The sequence below is a fragment of the Corella eumyota genome, chromosome 6, assembly GCF_963082875.1.
Source record: "Corella eumyota chromosome 6, kaCorEumy4.1, whole genome shotgun sequence".
Classification (NCBI taxonomy): Eukaryota; Metazoa; Chordata; class Ascidiacea; order Phlebobranchia; family Corellidae; genus Corella; species Corella eumyota.
Window position 1 is genome coordinate 2,066,062 of NC_137495.1, and position 24,540 is coordinate 2,090,601.

The 24,540-nt window shown below is 32.6% G+C and overlaps 3 protein-coding genes and 2 non-coding genes across 6 annotated transcripts; 2 read left to right on the forward strand and 3 right to left on the reverse strand.

Annotated features, from left to right (window-relative positions):
- Positions 1-101: 101 nt before the first annotated feature.
- On the forward strand, positions 102-21,535 carry LOC145754884 (twitchin-like). Of its 2 annotated transcripts, XR_014284169.1 has the most exons (36): positions 102-259; positions 661-809; positions 1,914-2,062; positions 2,317-2,442; positions 2,950-3,114; positions 3,379-3,551; positions 3,925-4,108; positions 4,300-4,391; positions 4,812-4,953; positions 5,654-5,778; positions 6,120-6,256; positions 6,767-6,902; positions 8,445-8,559; positions 11,097-11,278; positions 11,557-11,682; positions 11,776-11,969; positions 12,677-12,811; positions 13,383-13,527; positions 13,855-14,009; positions 14,182-14,329; positions 14,636-14,788; positions 15,131-15,280; positions 15,735-15,890; positions 15,990-16,136; positions 16,382-16,458; positions 16,834-16,950; positions 17,392-17,634; positions 18,149-18,323; positions 18,700-18,800; positions 18,867-19,059; positions 19,355-19,493; positions 19,787-19,947; positions 20,209-20,359; positions 20,730-20,847; positions 20,954-21,072; positions 21,374-21,535. XR_014284169.1 is itself a non-coding variant. In XM_082571045.1 (35 exons), exons 1-35 carry the CDS (start codon positions 160-162, stop codon positions 21,014-21,016), a joined length of 5,022 nt encoding a protein of 1,673 aa, XP_082427171.1. In that variant the 5' UTR covers positions 102-159; the 3' UTR covers positions 21,017-21,535. The 2 variants fall into 2 exon arrangements, 1 of the variants encoding a protein (XP_082427171.1); XM_082571045.1 differs by having other exon boundaries at positions 20,954-21,535.
- Positions 7,343-7,414, forward strand: Trnag-ucc (transfer RNA glycine (anticodon UCC)). Its single transcript has one exon. It is a non-coding gene; the product is annotated as a tRNA-Gly (tRNA).
- Positions 7,577-7,648, reverse strand: Trnag-ucc (transfer RNA glycine (anticodon UCC)). The gene has a single exon. It is a non-coding gene; the product is annotated as a tRNA-Gly (tRNA).
- Positions 9,535-10,371, reverse strand: LOC145755202 (alpha-tocopherol transfer protein-like). The gene has a single exon (XM_082571430.1). The coding sequence runs from the start codon at positions 10,369-10,371 to the stop codon at positions 9,535-9,537; it is 837 nt and encodes a 278-aa protein (XP_082427556.1).
- A 216-nt stretch (positions 21,536-21,751) lies between the features above and the next one.
- Positions 21,752-24,281, reverse strand: LOC145755349 (alpha-(1,6)-fucosyltransferase-like). The gene is made up of 6 exons (XM_082571573.1): positions 24,165-24,281; positions 23,232-23,472; positions 22,891-23,149; positions 22,620-22,793; positions 22,260-22,410; positions 21,752-22,069 (listed from the first exon to the last, which is right to left on the reverse strand). The coding sequence occupies exons 1-6, from the start codon at positions 24,279-24,281 to the stop codon at positions 21,752-21,754; spliced, it is 1,260 nt and encodes a 419-aa protein (XP_082427699.1).
- Positions 24,282-24,540: the final 259 nt, after the last annotated feature.

Sequence of the window (24,540 nt, forward strand, 5' to 3'; positions counted from 1 at the left end):
AGGGTCATTTTTTTGTTTTAATATATTTCAAAAAACTTTGAGACTAAAATTAGCTAAAAGAAGTGTCCTAGAAATTGTTAATTAAAAAAAGGATTCTATTCCTAACATCATGTAATTGGCAATATAATTTTTTTTTACTTTCTTGCAGGCAAATGTATAATGGTTGGCCAGTTGAAAGAATTTAAGGTTCCCAACGAAGCGGAAGGGGAAACTTTTCCTATTTTTTCCACAACTCCGCAAGACAAAACTGGGAAAGAAGGTAAATTAAATCTTTTCTTACTAGATATCGTTTTACCTTTAGTGTAAGCGAGCGTTTAAAAGCACCAAAAAAAACTTTTGTAGGAACAACTTTTAACAAATATTCATTTACCCTTTAATGTTAATAGGCGTTTACCTGCCCCCAAAAATAACTTTTTGTAACCCAAAACCTATCTTAAATTGCCTTTGCTTATATAGAATAATATTGACTACGTATTTTGCTGTATAATCAACCTGTATAATAGTTTTTGAACCTAAAAAGGCATTTAGTAACTTACTTATAAACGCTACAATACCAAAGCAGTGGGAATCGAACCTATAGCTATATTGCTATTTAGACGGGCATTTATATCGAGTATTTATAATACATAATAAACAAACAACAATGCCTACTGTTTATAGGAGAACGGATCGAGTTTAAATGTGTAATTGAGGGAAATCCGCCACCGAAGATTTTATGGAGGAAAGGTCAATGGCTTCAAATTGATGACGGGGGTCGTTATGACGTCAGAAGGAATAATGAGACTGGAGTTTGTACAATGGCGATTAAGGTAAGAGAGAACTTTTAAAAAATAAATTTGCTGCCTTAAAGCCTGTTCACACGACAGGGTAACGTTGCGTTGCGCTGCGTTGCGTTACGTTACATAACTTCACGAGTTCAAGAGATTTTTTTAAAAATTTTAATAAAAAATATCTAATAAAAGTATACCGCTTACGAAATCGTGCGTAAATATCGCTTCAGCCACAAAACTTTACGAAATCTTACGTAACTTTCGCTAACTTTTGTACGTGTGAACGACTCTGTTCATTTTAAATGGTTGCGCAATCTTGCACTACGTTACGTTGCGTACGCCGTGTGAATGGGCCTTAATCTTTAAAACGTATTTTTTAAAGTCAATCAAACCTTAGTCATAAAAAATGGAGCCTACTTTATAATTATTTGTTACACTTACTATAGTTTATACAATTTGATGCAACTTAAAACTAAAGGCAGTAGTAAGGTAGACGAAAAGGGCTTTAAACCAAAATAATAAAAAGAATAACACAATAAACCTAATAACAAAACACTGTACGTTTCACAAGAAAGATAACAACCAAACATGCAACAAAACTAACCGTTATACTGAACTACTAGTAGTCCTTGTTTCAAGCATTTCTTGGGCTAGTTTTATTAGTTTAGTACAACTGTATGTTAAAAAAGTGACCATAGTTCAGCTGTTTATCAATTAATTTTTTAATTTGATTAAGATTTTGTAGAAACGTTTAACAAGAATATGCTTTTATTCTTAGAGTAAGGCTTTTAGTTGATTTATTTTTTATGTAAGAAGGTCGACTTTACAGCCTAAACATTAAGTAACATTTGTTATCCCGACCTAGTCACGAGTTGCTTTTGGCAAGTTTGGATATTATAGATTATAATTGTCTGATAATTAAGCTGCTAATAAAGTGCTGGCTCAGCAGCAGTTGACACCATTTATAGCGCTATACTTAAGGTCACTACAGCATGAGAAAAGTGGGGATATAACAACCCAAGGCCTCATGTAATAAAGCCAAGTATTCTGACCACCAAACCACGCTGCCGTTTCTTTGTAATTCCTCGTTTAATTTTTTTAATTGCTTTAACACATGATTTTAATAACCGCATTTGTAAACAGCAAAGTCGTTTCTCGGACTCTGGGAAGTACAAGGTGGTGATTGTAAACGATTTTGGTGAAGTAACATTTCCGTTTACTGCTAAGATCGAGCAAGAAAGAAAGAAAAGTGCCGAAAATGTGAAGAACTTTAAACAACAACTAAAGCACAGGTTAGGGTGACTTTAAATATTGTTATGATTTAGTTTTATATATTTTCACGTGCCATTTTGGAAGTTTAGAGGTAATTTAAGACATCTTTCAAGTTTATACACACCATAGTTTATAAGATATATTATAATTAAAGGTAGGTCTATTTTAAATGTGATATAACAAAATTACCTTTAAAATGTTGCTAACATTCATACTATCAGTGCCTAAAATTTAGAAAAAGAAGCTGTTGTTAAAATAATATTTATTTCCACAGAGAAGTGAAACAAATAAAGAAGAAGACTGCAGAAGAGCGAGAAAAAGAAGTTTTGGAAATTTTGAAAACGGCTGATCCGAAAGATTATGAGAAGATTTGTATCGAGTATGGCTTCTTCGATTTCAGGTAAGCACTTTTATTTATTTGGGTAAATACATTCATTTTTACATTTTCAAAATGAAGTTTTTGTACTGTTACAAAAATATACTCAGAGTTTTGTTTAATCAGTTTTAATAACGTTGTAACCTTATTTAAATAGAATCACATTACATAAATAGTATAAAGATTAAACAACGAAATGAATATTAATTCGGTCCAAAACTAAACAGTCAAATCAAGTACTTAACTAAAATAAAAGGAGAGGGTGAACCACTTAATTATAAAACACGAGTAAAAAGCAAGGCTACAAAACTTACACCCCTACGTGACGTAAAGATACGTCACATGTCATTTCTATCGTGCAATTATATTAATATACAGTTTGCTTTTAAAATACAATAATATAAGCTTTAAAAGTGCCTTAAGATTGGCATATTTATAACCACATATAGCTCACTTAATTCGTTGCATACATTTAAATAATATTAGGCTTGTACAAGTATAAATGTTCTTATTATAATCCTTGTTTTTTAGAATGATTTTGCACAAGTTGCAAGCGTTCAAAAAAGTCGACATTCCTGCTCCTGAGCCTGAAGCTGTCAAAGTATTGAAAGCTCTACGTCACGTGACAGTGAATGACGAAGGTACTGCCGTGTTCGAGATCCATCTGGAGAACGCAAACTCACAACGTCACATGATGTAAATTATTTATTTTTAGTTGTTAAATAAATTCATTTTATTTTTACAATTTTTTGATCGGTCGATTAAGCTTACTAATTTTGTAACTATGTTGGCAACTTAATTTAATTTTAATATTATATTCCCGCGAAATGTGTAGTAAATACTTTTTCACCGCTCTTATTAAATAGTCAATACTTTTTACACACCATTTAAAATATATTTAACAGCAATGTTTTTTTTCTTGAATTCACAAATTAGTTAAACTTTTACCTTCTATATTAGGTGGTACAAAGATGGCGAAGTTGTTAACATCCCGGGCATTGAGAAACGTCACGAACTTCGTTGTGTTGGAAATGTTTACCAACTTATTATAAGAAATGTAAAGGCTGAAGATGCGGGGACTTATACACTGGATATTGGTGGAGAGAAATTCGATGCTGTGTTAACTATTAAAGGTACAATTATGTTACTTGATGATTATATTTATTTTTAATTTAAGAAAGCTGACCTTACAGCCTGAACATGATTTAGCTTTTGTTCTTTTTTTTATCTGTATAAAAACAGTAAAATTTGAACACTAGATCTTATGTGAGAATGGTCCGTTTTGCTTTTAAAACCTGTACAAATCAAGGTATATTAGTTAGTTTGCATGGTATATTTACCTGGTGTTATATTATTATTCTAAAAAAATTATTAAATATTGTACATTGACGATAATTTATATAAAATTGTTTTATTAAATATATGCACTTAACCTTAGAGACTTTACAATTGTTTTTAAATGCTTTTCGGAAGCAGAGTTAAATTTTTTTTGTTACTGTTAATTAGAGCAACCGTTGGAGTTCTCAAGTGGTTTAAAAGCTCAAACAGCCAGAGTTCACGGACGTTGCGTGTTCGAATGCGTGGTCACAAGGAGGAGCCAGAGAGTTACCTGGATGAAGAATGGTGAGGAGATTCGACTTAGGGGAAGTACCGGACGGATCCAAGCCGTGTCAGAGGCAAAAGTTCATAGGTTTATAACATTTTTTTTGTTACAAAATTTTGAACTAGATTTTTGGCTTACAATTACTTCTGTTGTATAAGTATAAGGTGTGAATTAGACCACTTAACATATTATTTAGTTTTATTATTTGCTATATATTTGTTTTTTTAGCCGTCATTAATTTGTACATACCCGTAATTTTGTTTAATTGAATTTTTTAGGCTTATTATATCGGAGATAGCGATGCAAGATGCTGGTAAATATTCAGCCAAGTTGGGGGATTTGGAATCGTCAGCTGAACTTAATGTTAGTGGTAAGTATATGTGTTGTTATAAGGTCTTATTGTAAACACGTTGATATGCTTAATTTTCTGTACTGTAATTTTTAATATAAGACAAGACCTAGTAAAAAATTGACATTTGCCATTTTAAAAAGCGGTGACTTTAATTTTTTAAAGTAAATATACAAAGATTCGCAAACTTTTCTAGCTGTTTTTAATCTGTTTATTTATCAGGTGATATAAACCGTATGAACTCCTGCTAACTTAAAAAAAAATCAGCAGTTTAATTCTGTAATATCATAAACTACCAAAGTCAACTCCAGACTGGGTCGGGGTAACTGAGATATCCTATGTTTAGGTCGTGAAGTCGACCATTTTACATCAAGAATAAATACATACAAAAAAATATTTTAGATTTTTTTTGACAAGTCATTTTTGTAAATTATGTTTCAGCTGCCCCAGTAAGATTTCGACAACGTCTCACTAATACTGAGGTTAAAGAAAAGGCGACAGCAACATTTGAATGCTCGGTCAGTACTAAGGAAATTAAACCGGTTTGGACGATTAATGGAAAGGAAATAACATCTGATTCAAGGTAGTCATATTGATTATGCATATTTTTACTAGTTAGTTAATAACTATATTAGATTACCTATAAAACTGACCAAAACATTAACTAATAATCTGGTATTATATCTGGTCAATTATATTAGAATCTGCCAAAGGTAACAACTTAAAATTTAAGTCATTAATTAGCCTGTAAAGTTAGGCTTTTTTCAATGAGAATTTAAATAAAGAATTATGTTTGTCAAAAACTTTAATTATAACACCAAAGCATAATTAAAAATCTATTAATTAGGTTGTTAAGGTTAATTTACATCACAATCAACCACATAAAATGTATCACTCCGCCTGTCATGATATCATAACGCCAGGTATTCATGCGCGCATATGCTTTTAATTGGTTTGAGGCATTAAGTCATAATTCTCGAAGGAGGCCAACTTTAAAGAGCAATAGAATGGATGTATTGCCAACCTTCTAACGTTAATTATTTTATTGATAAGTAACGCAGCTGCCGAAGCGGTGAATTTTGCATTTCTCTTTTTAATTAATAAAAAAAGAGTCAAAAGCGTTTATCAATTTATTTTTTTTAAATTTGTTTAACATTAAGTACAATACATGACATCATCAATGCATTGTCCTATGACGTCATAGCACCAGTGGGGCAAAAATTGCCTTTTTTGTACTAGTTTTTTGCATGTTTGTTTAATATCTTGGTTTTTTATATTTTTAGGTACACTATAAAGACGGGAGATGTGCATAAACTAACTATCAAGAAAGTGATGTTATCGGACCACAATGCTGAGATTAAAGTTTCTTTCGGTGATGTTGTTTCAAAAGCTGAACTTCAAGTTAACGGTGATTAACATGATTTGATCAATTTTTTCTTAAACATGTAGGCTTCCTGTAACAATAGATATTACCTACGAACCGTAGCTATAGTGAAATGTAATATATTTGCTGTAACTGGTCTGTATTATTGCCTTTTTTGATGTTTATTGTTTAAAAATATACTAAAAATATACTTTTTTATGTAGTAACAAGGCAATATATAGAGAAAAACTTGTTAAAAATTTGATATACTATCTCAATCAACAACCTATTTATTTTATTATTACAACATTTATACATTTACTATAAGTAAACTAAATCTCTATAGTATAACAGTTTTAAAGTCTTTTAAATTATTTTCTTTACAGCCAAACCGATTAAGGTCTTGCATAGGATGCAGGATACAAAATGTAAAGCTGGAGGATCAGCTGAGTTCTCCTGTGAGATCGATGATGTGGATGCAGATGCACAAGTCCAGTGGTTTAAGGATGACCAACTTTTAAAGGTAAAGATTATAGAATACTTTAAGTTTTTGTTAAATTAAAGCTATATTTAAAGTATATAATTAAATAATTTTAACCGTCAGCATGGTGTAGGGGTCAAAACACTTGGCTTCACTACATGTCTCGGGGTCGATTCCTACTGCTCTTGTGCTGCAGTGCCTTTGAGTAGAGCGCTATAAACGGTATAAACTTCTGCTGAGCTTATACTTAATCAGCAACCTAAATGTCGGGCAATTATATTCTATAATATTTCAAACTGTCAAAAGTAACTCGAGACTAGGTCGGGGTAAGTGTTATTACGTTTAGGTCATCAAGTTGACAGACATTCTTACTTCGAGGGTTGTCAATTTACTTTTACATAAATTAGAGTTGCATTTAGGCCTGGGTTTAATATTGCAGATAGGCTAGCAAGCACTAGGCTCTAATTATAACCTTTGTGTTTTTTTGGCGACAATATAGAACAATCTACTTCTTTATTTATATTTTTCTCAACTAATTAAATTTATATTCAGCCGTCCAAGAAATTTGAGATGACGAAACGAAGGGGAAAATATTTCTTGAAATTAAACGGAGTAAGTGAAGCTGACGAGGGACTTTATCAGTTCCAGATAAGAGGGGTTCGTTCTGAAGCTCATTTGACTTGTAATGGTAAGTCGATTTTTTTGTTCTCGATGTGTTAAAACCTAAACATAGTGTAACTACTGTTACCCCGACCCAGTTTCGAGTTGCTTTTGCCAGTTTGGGATACAATAGATTATAATCGCTCGATAAGTAAGCTTCTGGTTAAGTATTATTTCAGCAAAAGTTCATACTGTTTATAGCACCCTTACTCAAGGGCAATACATGATAAGTGCAGGGTGGATTGAACCCAGGACATCAATTAGTGAAATATAAAGAAAGATGTAGGTAAGCGCCATACGCTGACGAAGAATTAAACTCAAAACAATAATAAAATAGTAAAAACAATCATTTAAATATGCAAATCTTATCAAAATACTTTGTACTTACTAACTACATTATTTTTTACGGGTATTGACTTATGGGTATGTTCTACGGCTACGGTGACGTAATCGATAGTTTTGTCGTGCGCGTCGATGGTGTAACGGTTAGCATTGGTGCCTTCCAAGCACTAGTTCCGGGTTCGACTCCCGGTCGACGCATTTGTTAATTTTTTTTTATTTGGTAAATGTTTTATTATTTTATTAATAGCCACTACTGTATAAAGAAATAAACTACAAAAAAACATGCTAATTTTTTTAAATAATTTTCTCGATTAAAATTAAATGTAAACATTTAAAATAAATTTTTAAAAAATATAAAAATGCGTCGACCGGGAGTCGAACCCGGAACTAGTGCTTGGAAGGCACCAATGCTAACCGTTACACCATCGACGCCCATGTTGTAACACCGCTTACAATGCGTTCCAAGCCGAATTAGTGTTTGATTTAATAAGTGCCTGGTGTACTTCACTTTAATTGGGCACTCAACCAATTATTTAACTATTTTGTATTATTTTAAATTTAAAAAATATTTAAATTTTTGGAGGATTTTTGGTCACCCCTAGTCAGTACTCTTAGTACCTAACTCTAAGGCGTTTAGGCATAGAAGCAGTGGGGATTGAACCTTGAACCTTGTATGATGATTTAAGGAGTTTAAACCTAACAATGCTTATGTTGCTGTAACGTTTTGAAGCGTTTGTAATTAACGTTCTAGTACGGGTTGCCCGACGCGCCTTTTGAGGTGCAGACCTTGATTAAATTCCTTAGTACTTAATTATGTATTTTGGGGCAGTGTAATTTTGCCAGTCACGTGGCACTGTTGGTCTGCTTGGTTGTTGCTTGTTTTTCGGGGAGTTCTGACTAGAGTGCTTCGTATACTGACGTGTTTATTTTTGTCTCTGATTTGTAACTATTGTTGTATATTTTAGACCTTTATAGCTTTGTTTTATCTTCTAATATTAAACCGTAATATATAGTGCACTCTACTACTAGCAAGGTTACAACTGGTCTTCCGATGGGCCTTTAATACAGGGTTCTGGACAAAAGCTGTACCTAATTTAGTTGTTAGCTTATTTAGATAGAAACAATTTGGTTACATTGCAAACAACGACCCTGCCTATAAAACTAACTAATGTGCTAGACATGTTTTTATTAAATTTATTTAAATTTTTATTTTTGTAATTGTTTCTAGACCCTCCTGTTGTGGATAAATCATTCTTGGAGAAATTAAGAAAGAATCCACTAAAGTTTAAAGCTGGATCAACAGCAAAAATAGTGGTTCCGTTCAGTGGAAAAGCTGCTACCAGGTACGTACACTTTAAACTTTTTATTAAAATATTTTTGTTGTAAGTTTATTTTAACATGTCATTGTATTTTATGACTTTATGATTGCCCAGGCTTCGATTATTTTTAACATGAATGTTTATAAATATACAGCTAATATTAATATATATACCGGCAGCGTGGTGTAGTGGTAAGAACACTTGCTACACCACTAATGAGGTCGTGGGTTCAATCCCCACTGCTCTCATGCTGTAGCACCCTTGGGTAAGGCGCTATAAACGGTGTGAACTCCTGCTGAGCCAGCACTAAATCAGCACCATAATTATCGGGCAATTGTAATCCATATAATATCCCAAATTGCCACAGGCAACTCGAGACTGGGTTGGAGTAACTGATGTTACTCTATGTTTAAGTTGCGCATTCGACTTTTCCACATCGAGGATAAAGACATATACAAAAAAAAATATATATATATATAAATAGGGAGTTTTGAAAAATATGCATTGGTTAAGCTTTTATTTTTTCAACCGTTGTAATACAGTGGTCGGCAATCGCTATAAAACAGTGCCGCTCTGTTAGAAGTACGTTACCAGGCCACATGCTTTTCCAGGTTAATTGCTTTGCGGCAGAAATGCGTTTATTTTTTGATTTGTTAGCTTATTTTGTCTTAAAAAAATTTAAAAATGTTAATCATCGGGTTAATGTAAGAATGAATTGCTTTAAACTTAATATATATATAGGTGAGCATTTGTGTTTTTTTAAAGGCTGGTCCGCAAATAAAAAACAGTTTTAAATCGGTCTGCGGTTAAAAAAGGGTTGCCGACCCCTACTATAAAATATAAAATACACACCAAAATAAGGCAAAGAAAAAATGATTCACCCACAAACTTAAAGCAATAACAGTTAATTTTTAACAACAATGGGTGCTCAAATTAAGTCGTCTACACTTGTCAAATATCAACATTTTAAAGACATTACTTAGTGCAGTTATTTTGAATCTAACTAGCTTGTTTCTCCTCAAAATGATTTGTAATTTTTTGTGCCAACTCTTTAGCTAATATATCTGGTTCTCTTCCCAAGCCTCCCATATAAGGTGGTAGGATTGTCTTTCCAATTTTATCGTAAATCGACGAATATTTTCCACCATGACATTTCAGCAAATTTCGAAACCGCTTTTTCATGAAAGGTTTTGAAACGAATAGAATGGCGCTCAGAGTTTGCATTTCGTTAAAAAATTCAATTGATTTAATTCTTACCGGCATCCAATCTTGCCACAATTTAGTCAAACCTCTGATTGATTTTCGTGGATAATTTCGCAGGGATGCCATTGGAAAATGCTCGATATCGTCGATTAAAATCAAACCATTTATTTGAAAACTCTCGTCTTTCAACATCACTTCCGCTGACGTCACCCCGTACGCGAAAACTTCATATAGTGTGACGTCACTATCACATTTCTCGGGACGATAGATGCAAACATTTTCACCGTTTTTAGCTGATTCGTCTAAGCAATACATCACCCCGCTGTTTACAACCCTTTCTAGTGCTTTTAAATCCCCAACTTTCTCGAATACTTCTGGAAATTTCTTCCGACATTCGTGATATTTTCTTAACAACTTTAACGCCGATTTTTGATCGAAATTCCTCGCTCGCAGAAATCGTAAAATAAACGCATCATCAGTTTGAAATAAAGGGGTAAAATTATTCTCTATATATTTAGCTTTAAGTTGGTCAATGGCTTCCCATCGTTCTTGGTCGGTTGTGGGTTCATTTAACTCTTTGGTTGCTTTCTGTTGAAGTTCTTTGCTGAGTGTACATACATACCGTTGGCTCATCTTTAAATTTTATTAGATTACTAATAAAATAAGGTTCTGCAAAGCAAAAAAAGATTAAAAAAAGCTCTGAGGCGAAACAAATTTTCTTCTACCTAACAACCCGTTAAAATTATTAATTTATAAGCCTAAAAATGTATCTAAATGTACAACCTCGTAGAATTAAACTGTAACTTTTTAATAAATACTAGATTTCATTTATAAAAAAATTACATTATTCAAATTCATTTTTCCCTTTTCTGCCTTTTTTATCAATAAAAATTAGAAGGTGGGTTTACAAATACAGACAATAGATTAAAATAAAAAACAAGCGACTTTATTGTTCCCCTAAATCAACAAATAATTATCGCGTGACGTCATCAAAAAGTAACACATATAATTTGTCTGAAAATTTATGACGACATTATCGTTAACATGTAAATGAAATGACGGCTTTATAAAAGCTGCATTTACACAAACCTGTTATTTCATGAACACTCTTTAAAGTTGATATAGTAATAAAATTTTTAGCTATTATAGTTTTAAGCAAAAACCGTTAAGTTAGTAATGAATTGGTAATCAGCAACAAAACACAACATCATACAAAAAAGGCAAAAGATAAGACTGTAGCCTAGATGTCTTACCAGGCAAAATCACGTGTTTCTAAGGGGTTGCTACAATATATTTATTTTACTTTAATTTTTTAATTTTGGAAAGTTATTTTTTAATATTTGAACATTTACTTTCAGTGCATCTTGGACGAACGGAAGGGTCACCTTGACCGAGAGAGGTCGCTTCCACATGGAAAATGGAAGAGGAACTGTCACCTTAGAAGTTAAGGAGTGTAAAGTAACCGACTCTGGTACGTACGCCGTGTCGATCTTCAACGAAAGCGGGGACGCGGTGATCGAAATCCCGGTCAAAATTGTGGGTAAGTCCGGAGCTAAAAATTAAAAATTTCTTAATCACAAGTTGAAGCATTTTTAACTAAATTTAACTATTTTTTATCCGTACTACCTTAACATGTTTTTTTGTTGGGATACAATGTGCTTGTTGTGAAGGGTTTTAAGTTATTTGTAAACGCCGGGCTTAAAGACAGATTGCGTAGCATTTAAAAGGCTTTAACCCGAAACCTTTTAACCTGTAGTTTTATGCCATGACCGCTTAACCACTCTATCCAACTACTTAATTTTTTTACAATATTTTTAGACAAACCACCGCCACCTTCTGGCGAAATTGCATTCTCAGACGTCATAGCTGACTCTGTGACGTTGTCATGGAATCCACCAATTGATGAAAATGCTTGCGTAGACGATTACATCATCGAAGCAAAAGGTAATATTGATTATGACATCACCAATAAACACGGCAGCTTTTTATGCTTATGACGTAATAATAAAATAATAATGACGTCACAATGCTACGCAGATGCATCGGGAAGATGGAAACCTGTTGGTAGGGTATCTGGGGATAAGACCCAGCATAAAGTAACAGGGTTAAAAGAGGGAACCCCGTACACATTCAGGGTGAAGTCGTCCAATCAGGAGGGGTTAAGTGATCCCCTGGAGTCAAAGCAAGTCACCCCGACAGCGTTGGATGTCGCGCCTCAAATTGATCCAAAGGTAATCACAAAAAAATGTTTTGTTTTTCCGGTAGTGTGGCGAACCGGTCATGGCGTCGGACTACGAGCCGAAAGGTTTTGGGTTCGAGCCGCACTAACGTCACACTATTCGACCTTGAGCCAGGCGTTTACGGATAGCTCAATCACGTCATAACAGCACACCTTTCCCCAATAAAAAATATAAAACCTATTACCTTAAGGTGATATGGAAAAAAATATTTTGTTTTTATAAATATTTTTAATAGCGATTTTAGTTGGGCTTTTTCAATAAAACGGTTTATATTTGAAGGAGATAGGTTGTAAGGGTCGAACTTGCAAGGGTAGTAGTATAAAAAGGTCTAATTAGCTTTAATTTACCATTTTATTCTTTTTTACAATTTCAGGATGTCTTAAATAAATTTATTGGGTTATTTAAATAAAATTGGATTAAAAAAGTCACACAATCATAATGTAAAAATGTCAACTAAGCAGCTTAAGTTAATTATTTACCTGTTTATAATCTTAGGATGTCTTAACAAATAAAATGTTACTAACTTGGCAATGTTATCTGTTTAGGTGGGTGCTATTTAAGTTAAAATATAGTAAAAATTAAACCCAGAACTTCGGACAAAAATAAAATTAAGGTTTAAATATTGAATTATGAGACCAATTGCTTAACGCTTTTATTTTATTCACTACATCGATAAGTATTAAATTCTATTACATTAGGTTATTGAACAACTTGAAAAAAATCCAATCTTCGTCAAAGCTGGTGAAACTGCCACCATAAAAGTACCATGTACGGGGAACTCCCCTCCTAGTTCGAGTTGGAGACATAACGGTGAAGAAATATTACCAGTCAAGGTAATGTTGGTTTTATCTAGTTTTTGGACGTAGCAAGGGTTGTTCAATGTTATAACTTTATTGTTGTTTTGTCGAAGAGCAGTTTTGTAAAGATATATAGCTTTAGTGTCTTAAAAATTGTTTAAATTTGGGGGCATATTTTGGTGGTTGTTTTAGCTATACTTTAATACAATTAAATATAAATAATACAGTTTTAAGGCCTTGTGACTACATTTAATTCTACCAAATGATTTAACATGTCTTTACTTTAGCGAATCCCCCATTTTATTGTTTACTTTGAATATGTTATCGTGTTATACCCTTATACCTAGCTGTCTGGACCCTTATTAGTGCAAGCTTTTAGCCTATATATTAAGTAACTTTGTTAAGTATCTTGTTGGTTTAATTGTTTTAAAATCAATTGTATGTAATTATTCGTGATGCGAGTTAGTAAACGGCTGTGCTTGCATTCCTCCCAATGATAAACTATAAATCATTAGTACGACCTATATAAAAAAATTCGGTAAAAGCGTTACAGTACTCTGTATTATATTGTTATATGTGTATGACTTATTATTTTAATTTTATACAGCATCACCGAGCTACTAAATCGTCGTCTATGAACGATGTAACACTGAGAATAACCAAGTGTCAAGCTTCAGACAGTGGAGTTTATGAGGCCAGGATATTTAACGACGTTGGTGGGGTGACTTTAAAGACGAAAATAGTGGTGCTAGGTAAGTACTTTTAAAAAGAAACTTTTTACATTTATTTTCTATGTGACAATCCTATTTTTACGATCTAAACATAAAGTAACATTCGTTACCCTGACCCAGTCTCGAGTTGCATTTGGCAGTTTGGTTATAATTATAGCTGCCCAATAATAAAGATGCTAATTATGTATTGACTCAGCAAGAGTTTATACCGTTTATGGCGCTTTATTTAAAAGCGCTACAGTATAAAAGGACTGTGGATCGAACCTAGGTTCTCGTGTAGTAAAGCCAAGTGTTTTAACCGCTACACCACACTGCCGGTTTACATTCTCACCAACGATTATATTTTAGATGTTCCTGACTTTTCGAAAGCGAATATTAAATTCGACAAAGTTACCCCCAAAGAAGTAAGTATGTCCTGGGATGCTCCTGAACAAGACGGGGGAAGTCCCGTGGATTCTTACATCATAGAAAGAGCTTTTTCGGGAAGTGACAAATTTGAAAAGGTAAACAAATTAAAAAAAATAATTTTAATTTTTTTGTGTAGGCTACGTTAAAAAATTGTAAATAACTTATATACTACGTTTTAGCAAATTTATCAGGTTTTGTAATACTACTTCATTATAATTGTTAATTTTACTATTTATTGCTTATTTACACTAAGCTTATTATACTTAGATCGGTGAAACAAAAGCTGGAAGTACAAATTACAAATGTACAAACTGTGAGGCAGGGGTGGAATATGTTTTCCGAGTTCGTGCTGTTAATAAACAAGGCAAAAGTGAACCAGCAACCTCTAAGCCTATTACTTGTGGAATTGCAGTCAGTAAGTACACGAATTAGTAAATACTTAATGATAAATGTCTGCCAGGATAAGTAGGATTTAAAAAGCTGTTTGAATGTTGATTTAGTTATATTTTTGAGTTTATTTCTTCGATTTTTAGGCAGATATTTAAAACCTTTATTGTATATGCCTTAAATACTTTTGGGCCTGGCTTAAAATTAATCATACTTGTAAACTTGACAGTGTAATTAATGCATTTAAACATGCTTACTATCTTGTTGATTTTATTTTATTATTTCCAAACAAGAGTTCATTAAACACCAATTTAAACTTTTTGATTTGTTTTAGTTCCACCAACTGTGAGCGCTGAAACGATCAAGGCTCTCACCCAGAAACCAATGACCGTAAAAGCGGGACAAACTTGTAGGTTGAAGGTGCCTTATTCCGGAGGTCAACCTCCTCCCACTATCACCTGGGAAAAGGATGGGGTCCCACTAAAAGGTAACATAATATATAGCTTTAATTATTTGTATGAACCATAATATTATTGTACACTAGTATTTTATATGGGGATTGTACACTGCACTGGTATTTTTATAGTTGAAATGTTTTATCATTGTACACTGGTATTTATTTAGTTAGACTTGTATTTTTATAGACCGGCAATTTTGTAGCTAGACTGGTATTATTAAAGTTACACTGGTGTTTTTATAGTTGTGCCGTTAGGAATACATTTTACGTTGCTCCGACATGGTAACAGTTGGAATCAAACACAAGATCTCGTGTACCACTTCCTAGTATTACTGGTTCCTCAAACTTTAAATTGATTTTTCTAATTCACAGACGAAGGCAATCGACTTATATGCAGCAGTGATTCAAAGAACGCACAAACTTGTATCCATAAATGCTCGGGTCAGGATAGTGGTCGATATGTTTGTAAGCTTAAGAACGAAGCTGGTGAGGTTATTATACCTATTGATGTCAACGTTTTAGGTAAAGTTAAACCTTAGTACTTGTTTAAAATATAACTATATGTAGAATAACTTGTTTTTTGTTACTAAAATTGACATTTATATTAATTTCTTTAAATTATTGAGAATAAGTTTTTAAAAACGGCAGCGTAGTGTATTAGTGAGAACACTTGCTACAACACCATGAGGTCGTGGGTTCAATTCCCACTGTTCTCATGCCGTAGCGCCCTTGAGTAAGGCGCTATAAACGGTATGAACTCTTACTTAATCAGCAGCATAATTACCAGCCAATTATAATCTCTATAATATCTAAAACTGCTAAAGGCAACTCGAGACTGGGTCGGAGTAACTGATGTTACTCTATGTTTAAGTCGCGCATTCCACCTTTCCACATCATAGATCAATTTGTACAAAAAAATATAAATATACATTTTTGGTATTTTGTTATAATAAAACACTTAACTTTCTATATACAGACATACCTTCTAAAATCACCTCTCCTATCGAGTTCAGTGATATATCGTCTAAGGGGGTGACTATTAACTGGAAGGCGATCGAAAACGACGGAGGGTCAAAGGTTACTCACTACGTCATCGAGAAAAAGGAAGAAGGCAGAAAAGTCTGGAGTTCAGGTATTTTTAAACGTTTTTAGTAAAAAGTTCGTAAAAAAATAACTTTTTTTGTAGATTTTTTAAAAATTCTGTTATTTAATTATTTTTGTTTATTTTTAGTTGGCAAAACCAGCGGCGGGGACTTAACTAGTTTTAGAGCTGGTGTACCTGCCGGGAAAACTTACAAGTTCCGAATTAAAGCTGTAACCGAAGTAGGGGAGGGCGAAGCCAAGGAATCTGAAGCAGTCACTGTAAAAGATCCATTTGGTAAAAACAGTTTTTGTGGCAGTTATTTTACAGATTAGTACGTCATAAATTAGGTTAAATAAGTGTCATTGTTACCCAACTGTAACTTATATTGTAACGTAATGATAACCTTTATTTATTGCCATAGGTTTATGAATGTTTTTTTTCTAAATGTAGTTTTTAAATGTTAAAAAACTTAGATTTCTAAATTAATAATATTTTGTTAATAAATGAGTTGGTATATAATTAAAAGTTTCGTTGTTCAGATGCCCCATCTGCTGTTACTGGGAATATTGAATTAGTTGAATCTACAAACGATTCGATCACCATTTCATGGGACAAGGTAAGTTTAACATTACTGTAATATTTTTTTGTATTACATGAGGTAGTTTAACAACATTGTTTTTGAAATAAAGTGGATTTATTAACTTTTTGTGCTATGTTATTAAATTTTTTGATATTGCAAAATTAAAATTAAGTTACCGTCCATCAAGTTGTTCACTAAGTCACGTGATACAGTTCACCGAGATAAGCTGTGCTCACTTGAATAAAGGTGTAAGCACGTGACTAAGGACAGATTACAAGTTAAAGTTAACATAAACATGGCGGATTTGTGACAGTTTAGCAAGCTAGCATTAATTTTATTGTTTAAAGCTAAAACTTATGAGTATTTTAAACTGGTTTAATTTCTACAAACGACTTGTTGTTTATTTGAAAGGTTACAAACGATGGCGGAAGTCCGCTTAAAGGATATTATATTGAAAAACGTAAGAAGGGAACTTCAACATGGTCGAGATGTAATCCTGACAAGCCATGCAAAGATCATCAATATAAGGTAAATAAATATTAGCTTAGATATGGTGGTTGTTGATAGCTATTGCTTTTATGGCAGGGTCACCAAAGTATTCAGGGTTTGGTGACCCTGCCATAACATACTTAAAGACTTTGTGTAAACAATAATATTTATGGCATGTTTTAAATTATTAAATTTATTTTTAAATTATTTTGCCATGTTTTAAATTACTTTGCCATTTTTCCCCGTCGCATTATTGTAGTATGTATTGTATATTTTTTGTTTACTTTTATATAAAACAAATTGCAGTTACATGTAATTTTTTAAACACAAAAACGTATATTATAACACATTTTTATAAATATGCCTATACCCAATTTTATAAATACGCTTATACTTGTGAGTTAAATACCTTTACATACCAGTATTTAAACTAAATATTTAACCTAACCTATTCTATAACGCTTTATTATTAACTTACAGTCAACGAATCTGAGACAAGACCAGGAATACGAGTTCCGAGTGATTGCCGTGAACGCCGCGGGCGAGGGTGACCCTTCGCGGGCTTCGAGGCCGATAACTGCCGCCGTTCCTGTTGCTCCACCCGGGGAACCAAGTGATCTTGAGATGATAGACTCCACGAACAGTTCGCTCAGTTTTTCATGGAAAGGAACAAACGAACAAGGAGGATCTGAACTTTTGGGCTACGACATTGAACTTAAAAAGGTAATTAATTATAGACTTTAAGTTATAAAAAAAATTTAAACTTAACAACTCTTCTTTCTTAACCTTAAGCCTTACACAGAACTTAATTCTTCCTCCTATCCTTAACCTAACTATAACCTTTATCTCCTACTTATAACGTTTGTGTTCAAAACACCTTTTACTACTTAGTTTAACGTAATTGAATTTTTCAATAATATTATTTACATTTGCCTTCTATTTTAAATTTAATGGTAATAGTTAAATACTCTTGCCACATAAACTTTATTTATCTTGTGTTTTATTTTTACACTTTTAAAATATTAAAGTCACTTATATGCCAATATCCAAGTGAAAAATCCCTTTTAGTACTAACTCAATCTTACAAGGCTCTTAACATTCTCCAAATTAAATACATATCCATTATAAGAAACATATAAGTCACTGATATGCCAAATGCCAAGTCAACAAACATTTTAAAAACTGGTTCAAATTTAAGACTTTATACAATGTCCAAATCAAATTTGTTTTTATATAGGAAGGAACAGAGGAGTGGGTCAAGTACAACGACACTCATATCACTGGTACACGATATACTGTACGAGGATTGGAGCAAGGTTGTAACTATCATGTTAGAATGAGATCTGTAAATGTTGGATCCTACAGTTCTTACTACAGATACAGGGGCATCTTTACAGCAGAAGAAATGCACGGTGGGGGTTATAATATATTTATTGTTTAAATGATAAATTTTTGTTTGGATTTTTTTATGTAAAAAGGCAAATTTGGGGTCCAATTCCAACTGCTCTCATGCTGTAGTGCTCTTGAGTAAGGCGGTATAAAAAGTAAGAACTTTTGCTGAGCCAGCACTTAATCAACAGCTTATAATTATCATGTAAATTTATTCCATAATATTTTAAACTGGCAAAGGCAACTCGAGACTGGATCAGGCTAACTGATGTTGCTCTATGTTTAGGTCGCGCATTTTTTTTAGGTCGCGCATTTGACCTTCTCACATTGAAGATAAAAACATATAAATCAATATAAAAAAATTTTTTCTAATAATATTTTATTAAATATTTGTTTTAGCTATGCCTGGTTTTAAATTGACGTCAGAACTGGAAATAATGGTTCGTGAGGGATTCCTCATCAACGCTGGTGGAACCATTCGTATTTACATCCCATATCACGTGAGTAATGACGTCATTGTGATCTCAAATTATGTTTTTTGTTTAATTATTTTTTAACTTTAACAGGGTCGCCCAAGACCAGAAATTCATTGGACGAAAGATGGATCGGAAGTTGACGACACAGTGAACATTCATGACGTAGACGGTGTGTCACAATTAATGATCCGGAACGCACGTGGTATTCACTCGGGGGCGTACAAAGTCACCCTCAAAAACGCATCGGGTTCACAATCCCTGTGCATTAAGATTAAAGTCAGTGGTAAGTCACAACTTCTGTTGCCCACTAACAAAAAAATAAAAAAAAATATTTACAGTTTTAAAATTAATCTTTTTTCAAAGCTAAAATTTGATCTAAGTTTTTTACGTTTGGTTTTAAGTTACATAATTGGGCCTACCACCCAATATAGCCTACAGCGTAATAAGATCTACAGCCTAATATACATAGCAGTCTGGTCTCTGCATAAAGATATAGAAACTAAATTATAAGCAGTACATTATATCTGGTTTAACGTATCAATAGAATTTAATGTTATAAATATAATTACAATGTTAAGATGTTCCTTCTGCTCCAAGTGGCCCCCTCGAAGTAATAACAACCAACGAAAATATTACTCTGAAGTGGAGGCATTCAAAAAGTGGAATTAACGGAGATTTTTTGGGTTATTCTATTCAAAAACGTGAAGCAAGGGGAAGGTAAAAATATCATGTTATAGATTCCATAAAAAAAAGTAATTTGTCAATGAAACTTGGTCCTAGTTATAATTGATTTTTGAAAAATATTCATAAATACCAACTTTTTTCGTTTAAAAATCTAAATTTACAGCCAAAATGTAGGTTACTTTTAAATAGTATATTTTAAATAGTATTGGTCTAATCATAAACCTTTTGATTAACTTATAGCTTCTGAGTTGATGTAACAACTATTAACCCTTACTTAAGAAATGTTATGATATAATGTTTTCTAAAATGCGTATAACATCTTATAGAGATTGGCAAACAATATCCCAGAACGTGAAAGCGACGGAATATACGATCACAGATTTACATAAACAACGATCTTATTATTTGAGAGTACAGGCTGAAAATAACATCGGAAAATCTGAACCTCTACAGACTAAAGACATGGTCTATATTAAACAAGCTGTCGGTATGTTAAACTGGTTAAAATTTAGTCTTAATGACTTGATGGTATCACTTAATAAAAATGCCAGATCATTTATTCGTTGACTGTTTTTAAATCAGTAAATATAAGTATTGGTCACCCCTTACTGGATAGCGCTACGATGAAAAAGCAGTGGGAATCGAACCTACAATTTAATGTAAAATACCTAAGGTTTTTTCCACTTTTGTGCTAGTGATCTAAACGTGATCTAAATATATTTTTTTTTAACATTTTAATGATTTACAGAAAAAGTTCACATTGAAGACATGCAATATGATGAAAAGGATTTGCGTAAACCTCCGTTAGTGACCGTTCCTCTTCGTCCCAGAAACGTTCCTGATGGAGTGAAAGTCACTCTAAGTTGCTCCATCTCTGGAAAGCCCTATCCCAACACCAGGTGGGTTTATTTAATTTTTTTTATTCCCCTTTGTATAGTGGCAGGTTTAGTGCTGTGGTTTGGTATAGACTTCATGGCATCAGACTAAGGGCCGAAAGTTTCAGGTTCGAACTGCACCAATGCCATACTATTCGCCCTTAAGCCCAGCGTTTACGCAAAGCTTAGCACATAGCAAAAAGCAAACCTCATTCCCAATAAAAAACAAGAAAACAATAACCTTAAAGAAATATAAATAAAAAAATATTAAAAGAACAGCGGTTATATTTTAGGATCACTTCTATTAAGATTTTTTTTCATCCCACGAGCATTGTTTTATAACTTTAAACTATGCACTAATTTATTATTAACCATGTCTTTAATATATTTTTAGATGGTTTAAAGACAACAAGGACATCACTGAAGATCCTTACTTCTTCAAAGAAAATGTCATCGGTCTTTGTAGGTTGGTGATTGCTAATGTTAAAGTCTCCGACTCGGGGACTTATAAGGTAAGTTAAACTAAGATTCTTATATGGCAAATTTTAAGGAACTTTTAGCAAGCAAAAGCCAAAAATTTACTTTATTTGAAACTTGTTTACTTATTTTATTATGAAGGTTGAGGCCGAAAATTCAGTCGGAACTGCTTTCTCCGAAGCCTCACTCCACGTTTCCAATTAATAACGTCACCAATCTATATGACGTCATCAGTTTAAACACGTGATCAGATGCGAAAGGTGCTTGACGCTTTCATGTATATATTGTGATAACAGCGTATTAGTGTAAAATTATATAAAAAGTAGTTAGAATTTGGTGTTGAATACAATCGAGTTTATGTTTTTATTTTTAATAATTTTATTTTTAATTTGAATGGCCCTTGTTTTGCATGTGAATATATATGGATTAATGCTTTATATAGGTACCTTTTACTTACTTTACCACTATAGTATTATGTTGTAAATAAGATATGAATTAAACATGTTATCCCTTTTTTGCAATTTTCAAAATTAAAATAAAATTTTAAATCCATTTCTGTAGATATTTCATCGTTCATGAGCATATTGTTATCACCCCATTTTCATCAATATATACCCGTGACGTCATCATCTGTCATCTTTTTATGACGTCATCACTACACCGTAGACATGATGATTTTGCACATCGTATAAAAAGTAAGTTAATGTGAAATATTATAACGAATATAAATTGGTTGTTTTTGGTTTTATTTGCAAGTGAAGTAAAGTTTAAAAATAATATAAACAGAAAAAAGTGGCAAGATTTTATAACATTTATAATGTTTATAACTTATATAAATAATAAAATAGATAAAATGTTAGTTAAAAATAATATATTTAGTGTGCATATAAGGTATACACAGCATAAATTGTCTAGTCTTATCTAAAACTGCTTAAAATGTTAAGTTATTAATAATTTAAATGGAGCTGTTATATAACTACATTTAACTTTATCAGTTGGATAAAATCCACCAAGTCCAGAGTTAGTATTCTTCCCATAATATCGCTCTGGCCCCTTCATTAACCTTCCTTCTTTGATAATCAAATCACCAACTTTTAAGTTTATTTCGTCGTCTTTTTGTTTCAAATAATTGCTCGTCGCTATTTGCGGAAACTCTAAACTGTTGTGAAGGTTGTAACCAACGTCTAGTGACGTCATAGGAACCACGTGGTTATGGTTCGGACGTGTGTGTAAATAAGCATACAGTAGTCGGCCAATCTAAAAACATCGATTTTTTTAAATTTGCGTTTTTGGGTAATTTTTAATGTTTAAATGGTAGTTGCATATTTAACCCAGGTTTTTTTGCGTGTTACCAAATTGTGTGACCAGTTTACCTTATAGCTGCTTTTTTACTATTTAACCCCTTGTTAATAGACTTTGTAATAAAATAGCAGCATATTAGACTTACATTCGATGAAAGTGTACCGACAATATAATCACACTTTTTTAACGCTTGGATATCTAGAAGAATTCCAGAAAAGCCTTCATAACTTTCCCGTTGATCCATTTGCGCCGTTTCAGTTAAGCTTTCGTCATGCATAAAAGTATAACCAGGATAACTGAACAGTTTAAGAATTAAATAATGTTAAAAATAATAACTTTTTGTTCATTTGTGTTCGTCTTGTTAGATATCTTTAAAAAAATTGTCATATGGGGTTTGTTTAAAAATAAAGTAATTTAATTTTAGTTAAAAAAATAGATTTTGCCAATATTTTTAAATATTTTGTTGTTTTTGAGGCTTTCCTAATGATAACAACAAATTATTTACTTTTCTCTTAGTTCTTGCATAACATCAACCCCGTCTGTGGCAACATAAACTTTCCGTTCCACAATTTTCCTTTCTTTGTTTTCGTATTCGTTGAACCAATTCACCACATAAGGCATGTAATGGTTTATTGGAAATACTTTAGTTGGATGTTTATCTGTTCTTCGTATATGAAGTCTTAAAACAATTTTTATGGTTATATGTTAGTAGTATTCTTTGCGGGCAATGTCAGTTTGAATAGAATAGCTTATGTTGGTAACAAAAGTTCACCTACCCAACTATTGGATGTGTAAGGTTCATTTTCCTTTCAAATTCGACTTTCTTGTTTATAAACCCGATTTGCTTTCTTGTTATATATAACAGAACTTGTCCCAGCCACCATAATGCTGGGTTAGATGAAAAGTATTTTATTTCTTTGTGTATTTGAGAGGGTACAACACCAGGTCGGTATAAATGTTGTCCCATGTCTATTTCGGGTAATACAATTGTTCTTTTTGCGACCCTAACCGTAGTTAGTTCAGTAGTACCATTACCTTAAGTAAGGTTAGGTATTAGTAACGCGTGCGGTTGTAGATGCAAGTACATGAAATATCAAACCATACTGAATTTACTTACCTTTCCATTCTACTGCACTTTGGAAATCTAAATCCTGACAAGCTTCGCTTGGCGGTTTAAATATTCTGTAATAATTTTCTTCACGATTTTCCTCGATTTTTGTCATGTTTAAAACAAGGACTCGATCTGTACCTAATGCAATGAACATGCACGCGGTAATGTGATGTAGAAAACATCCGATTCCGCAACTAAGTTTGAAATCGCAGATCAGAATTTTAGCTTTGTTACAGTCTTCAGGATTCTAAAATTCAACAAATCGTAATGTTTGTCAAGAATTTGTGAAAGTGTTAGTAGGGTCGTTATTGCTGGACCAGCGGCTGGTTATTTGTCCGAAAACAAAATAAGCAGTTATCGGCCTTGGTCTCTTGCCATAAAAATTGTTGTCACATGGTGCAAAATGTAATGAATTTTCATTTATATGGCGAGTTTCTAAACTCTTTAGCACACCCTATAACACATGGCATCTAACTACGAGCCGAGACGTTTACGGATAGCTCAAACACATCCAACATGGTTAAACAACACAAAAAAGCTTATACGAAAAATAGATATAAACAACTCGCGTTTTACTTGCAAAAAACAGCTCCATTGTTTTTATGTAGAAATAAGCATTCATAAAAAACATGCGTGCACTTACCAAAAAACACGTAAAAGAAATTGTACATAAACAGGTAATCTGGCGTGATACCGCGAGTTTAATTAAATTTAAAAAAAACACGTTCTTAACTGTCGGGCAATCATCTCATTTAATAATAGAGCAAAATATGTTATAATTTTAACGTTTAGTTTATAAGAATTAGTTTAACATAAAAACATATGCTTTAAGTTACAAACTAGTTTATAAGAATTAGTTTAACATAAAAACATATTTAAGTTACAAACTATGATAACTTACAATGGTTTTTAATAATTAAAATAAAAGTTATAATTTACCTGCGTTTTGTAAATTTGACCCTGAATGTTGTTTTGAAATTGATTGTATTTGTCTTCAAAACTTGAACTCCAGTGTTTTATTTTCCAATTTTTTTCTAAAATAGGTCTTAGCGACATAAAAATGACTTATTAAAATAAATTTTAACTTCTTGATTAAATTTACACTTACTTTTGAACGCTCTTAAAGTTATATAACATCAGGATAAAAAGAAATACTGAAATACTCATAAACCGAAATATATTTTTCATTTTTTTCTACAAAATTTAATTCTTTTTAACCTATAGGTTCACCAGGTTATACTCAGAAGTAGTCTTCTGGAATACATAAATGTGCCTTAAGGCATTTATTATGGACTTGATTGAGCTAATAGTTTAG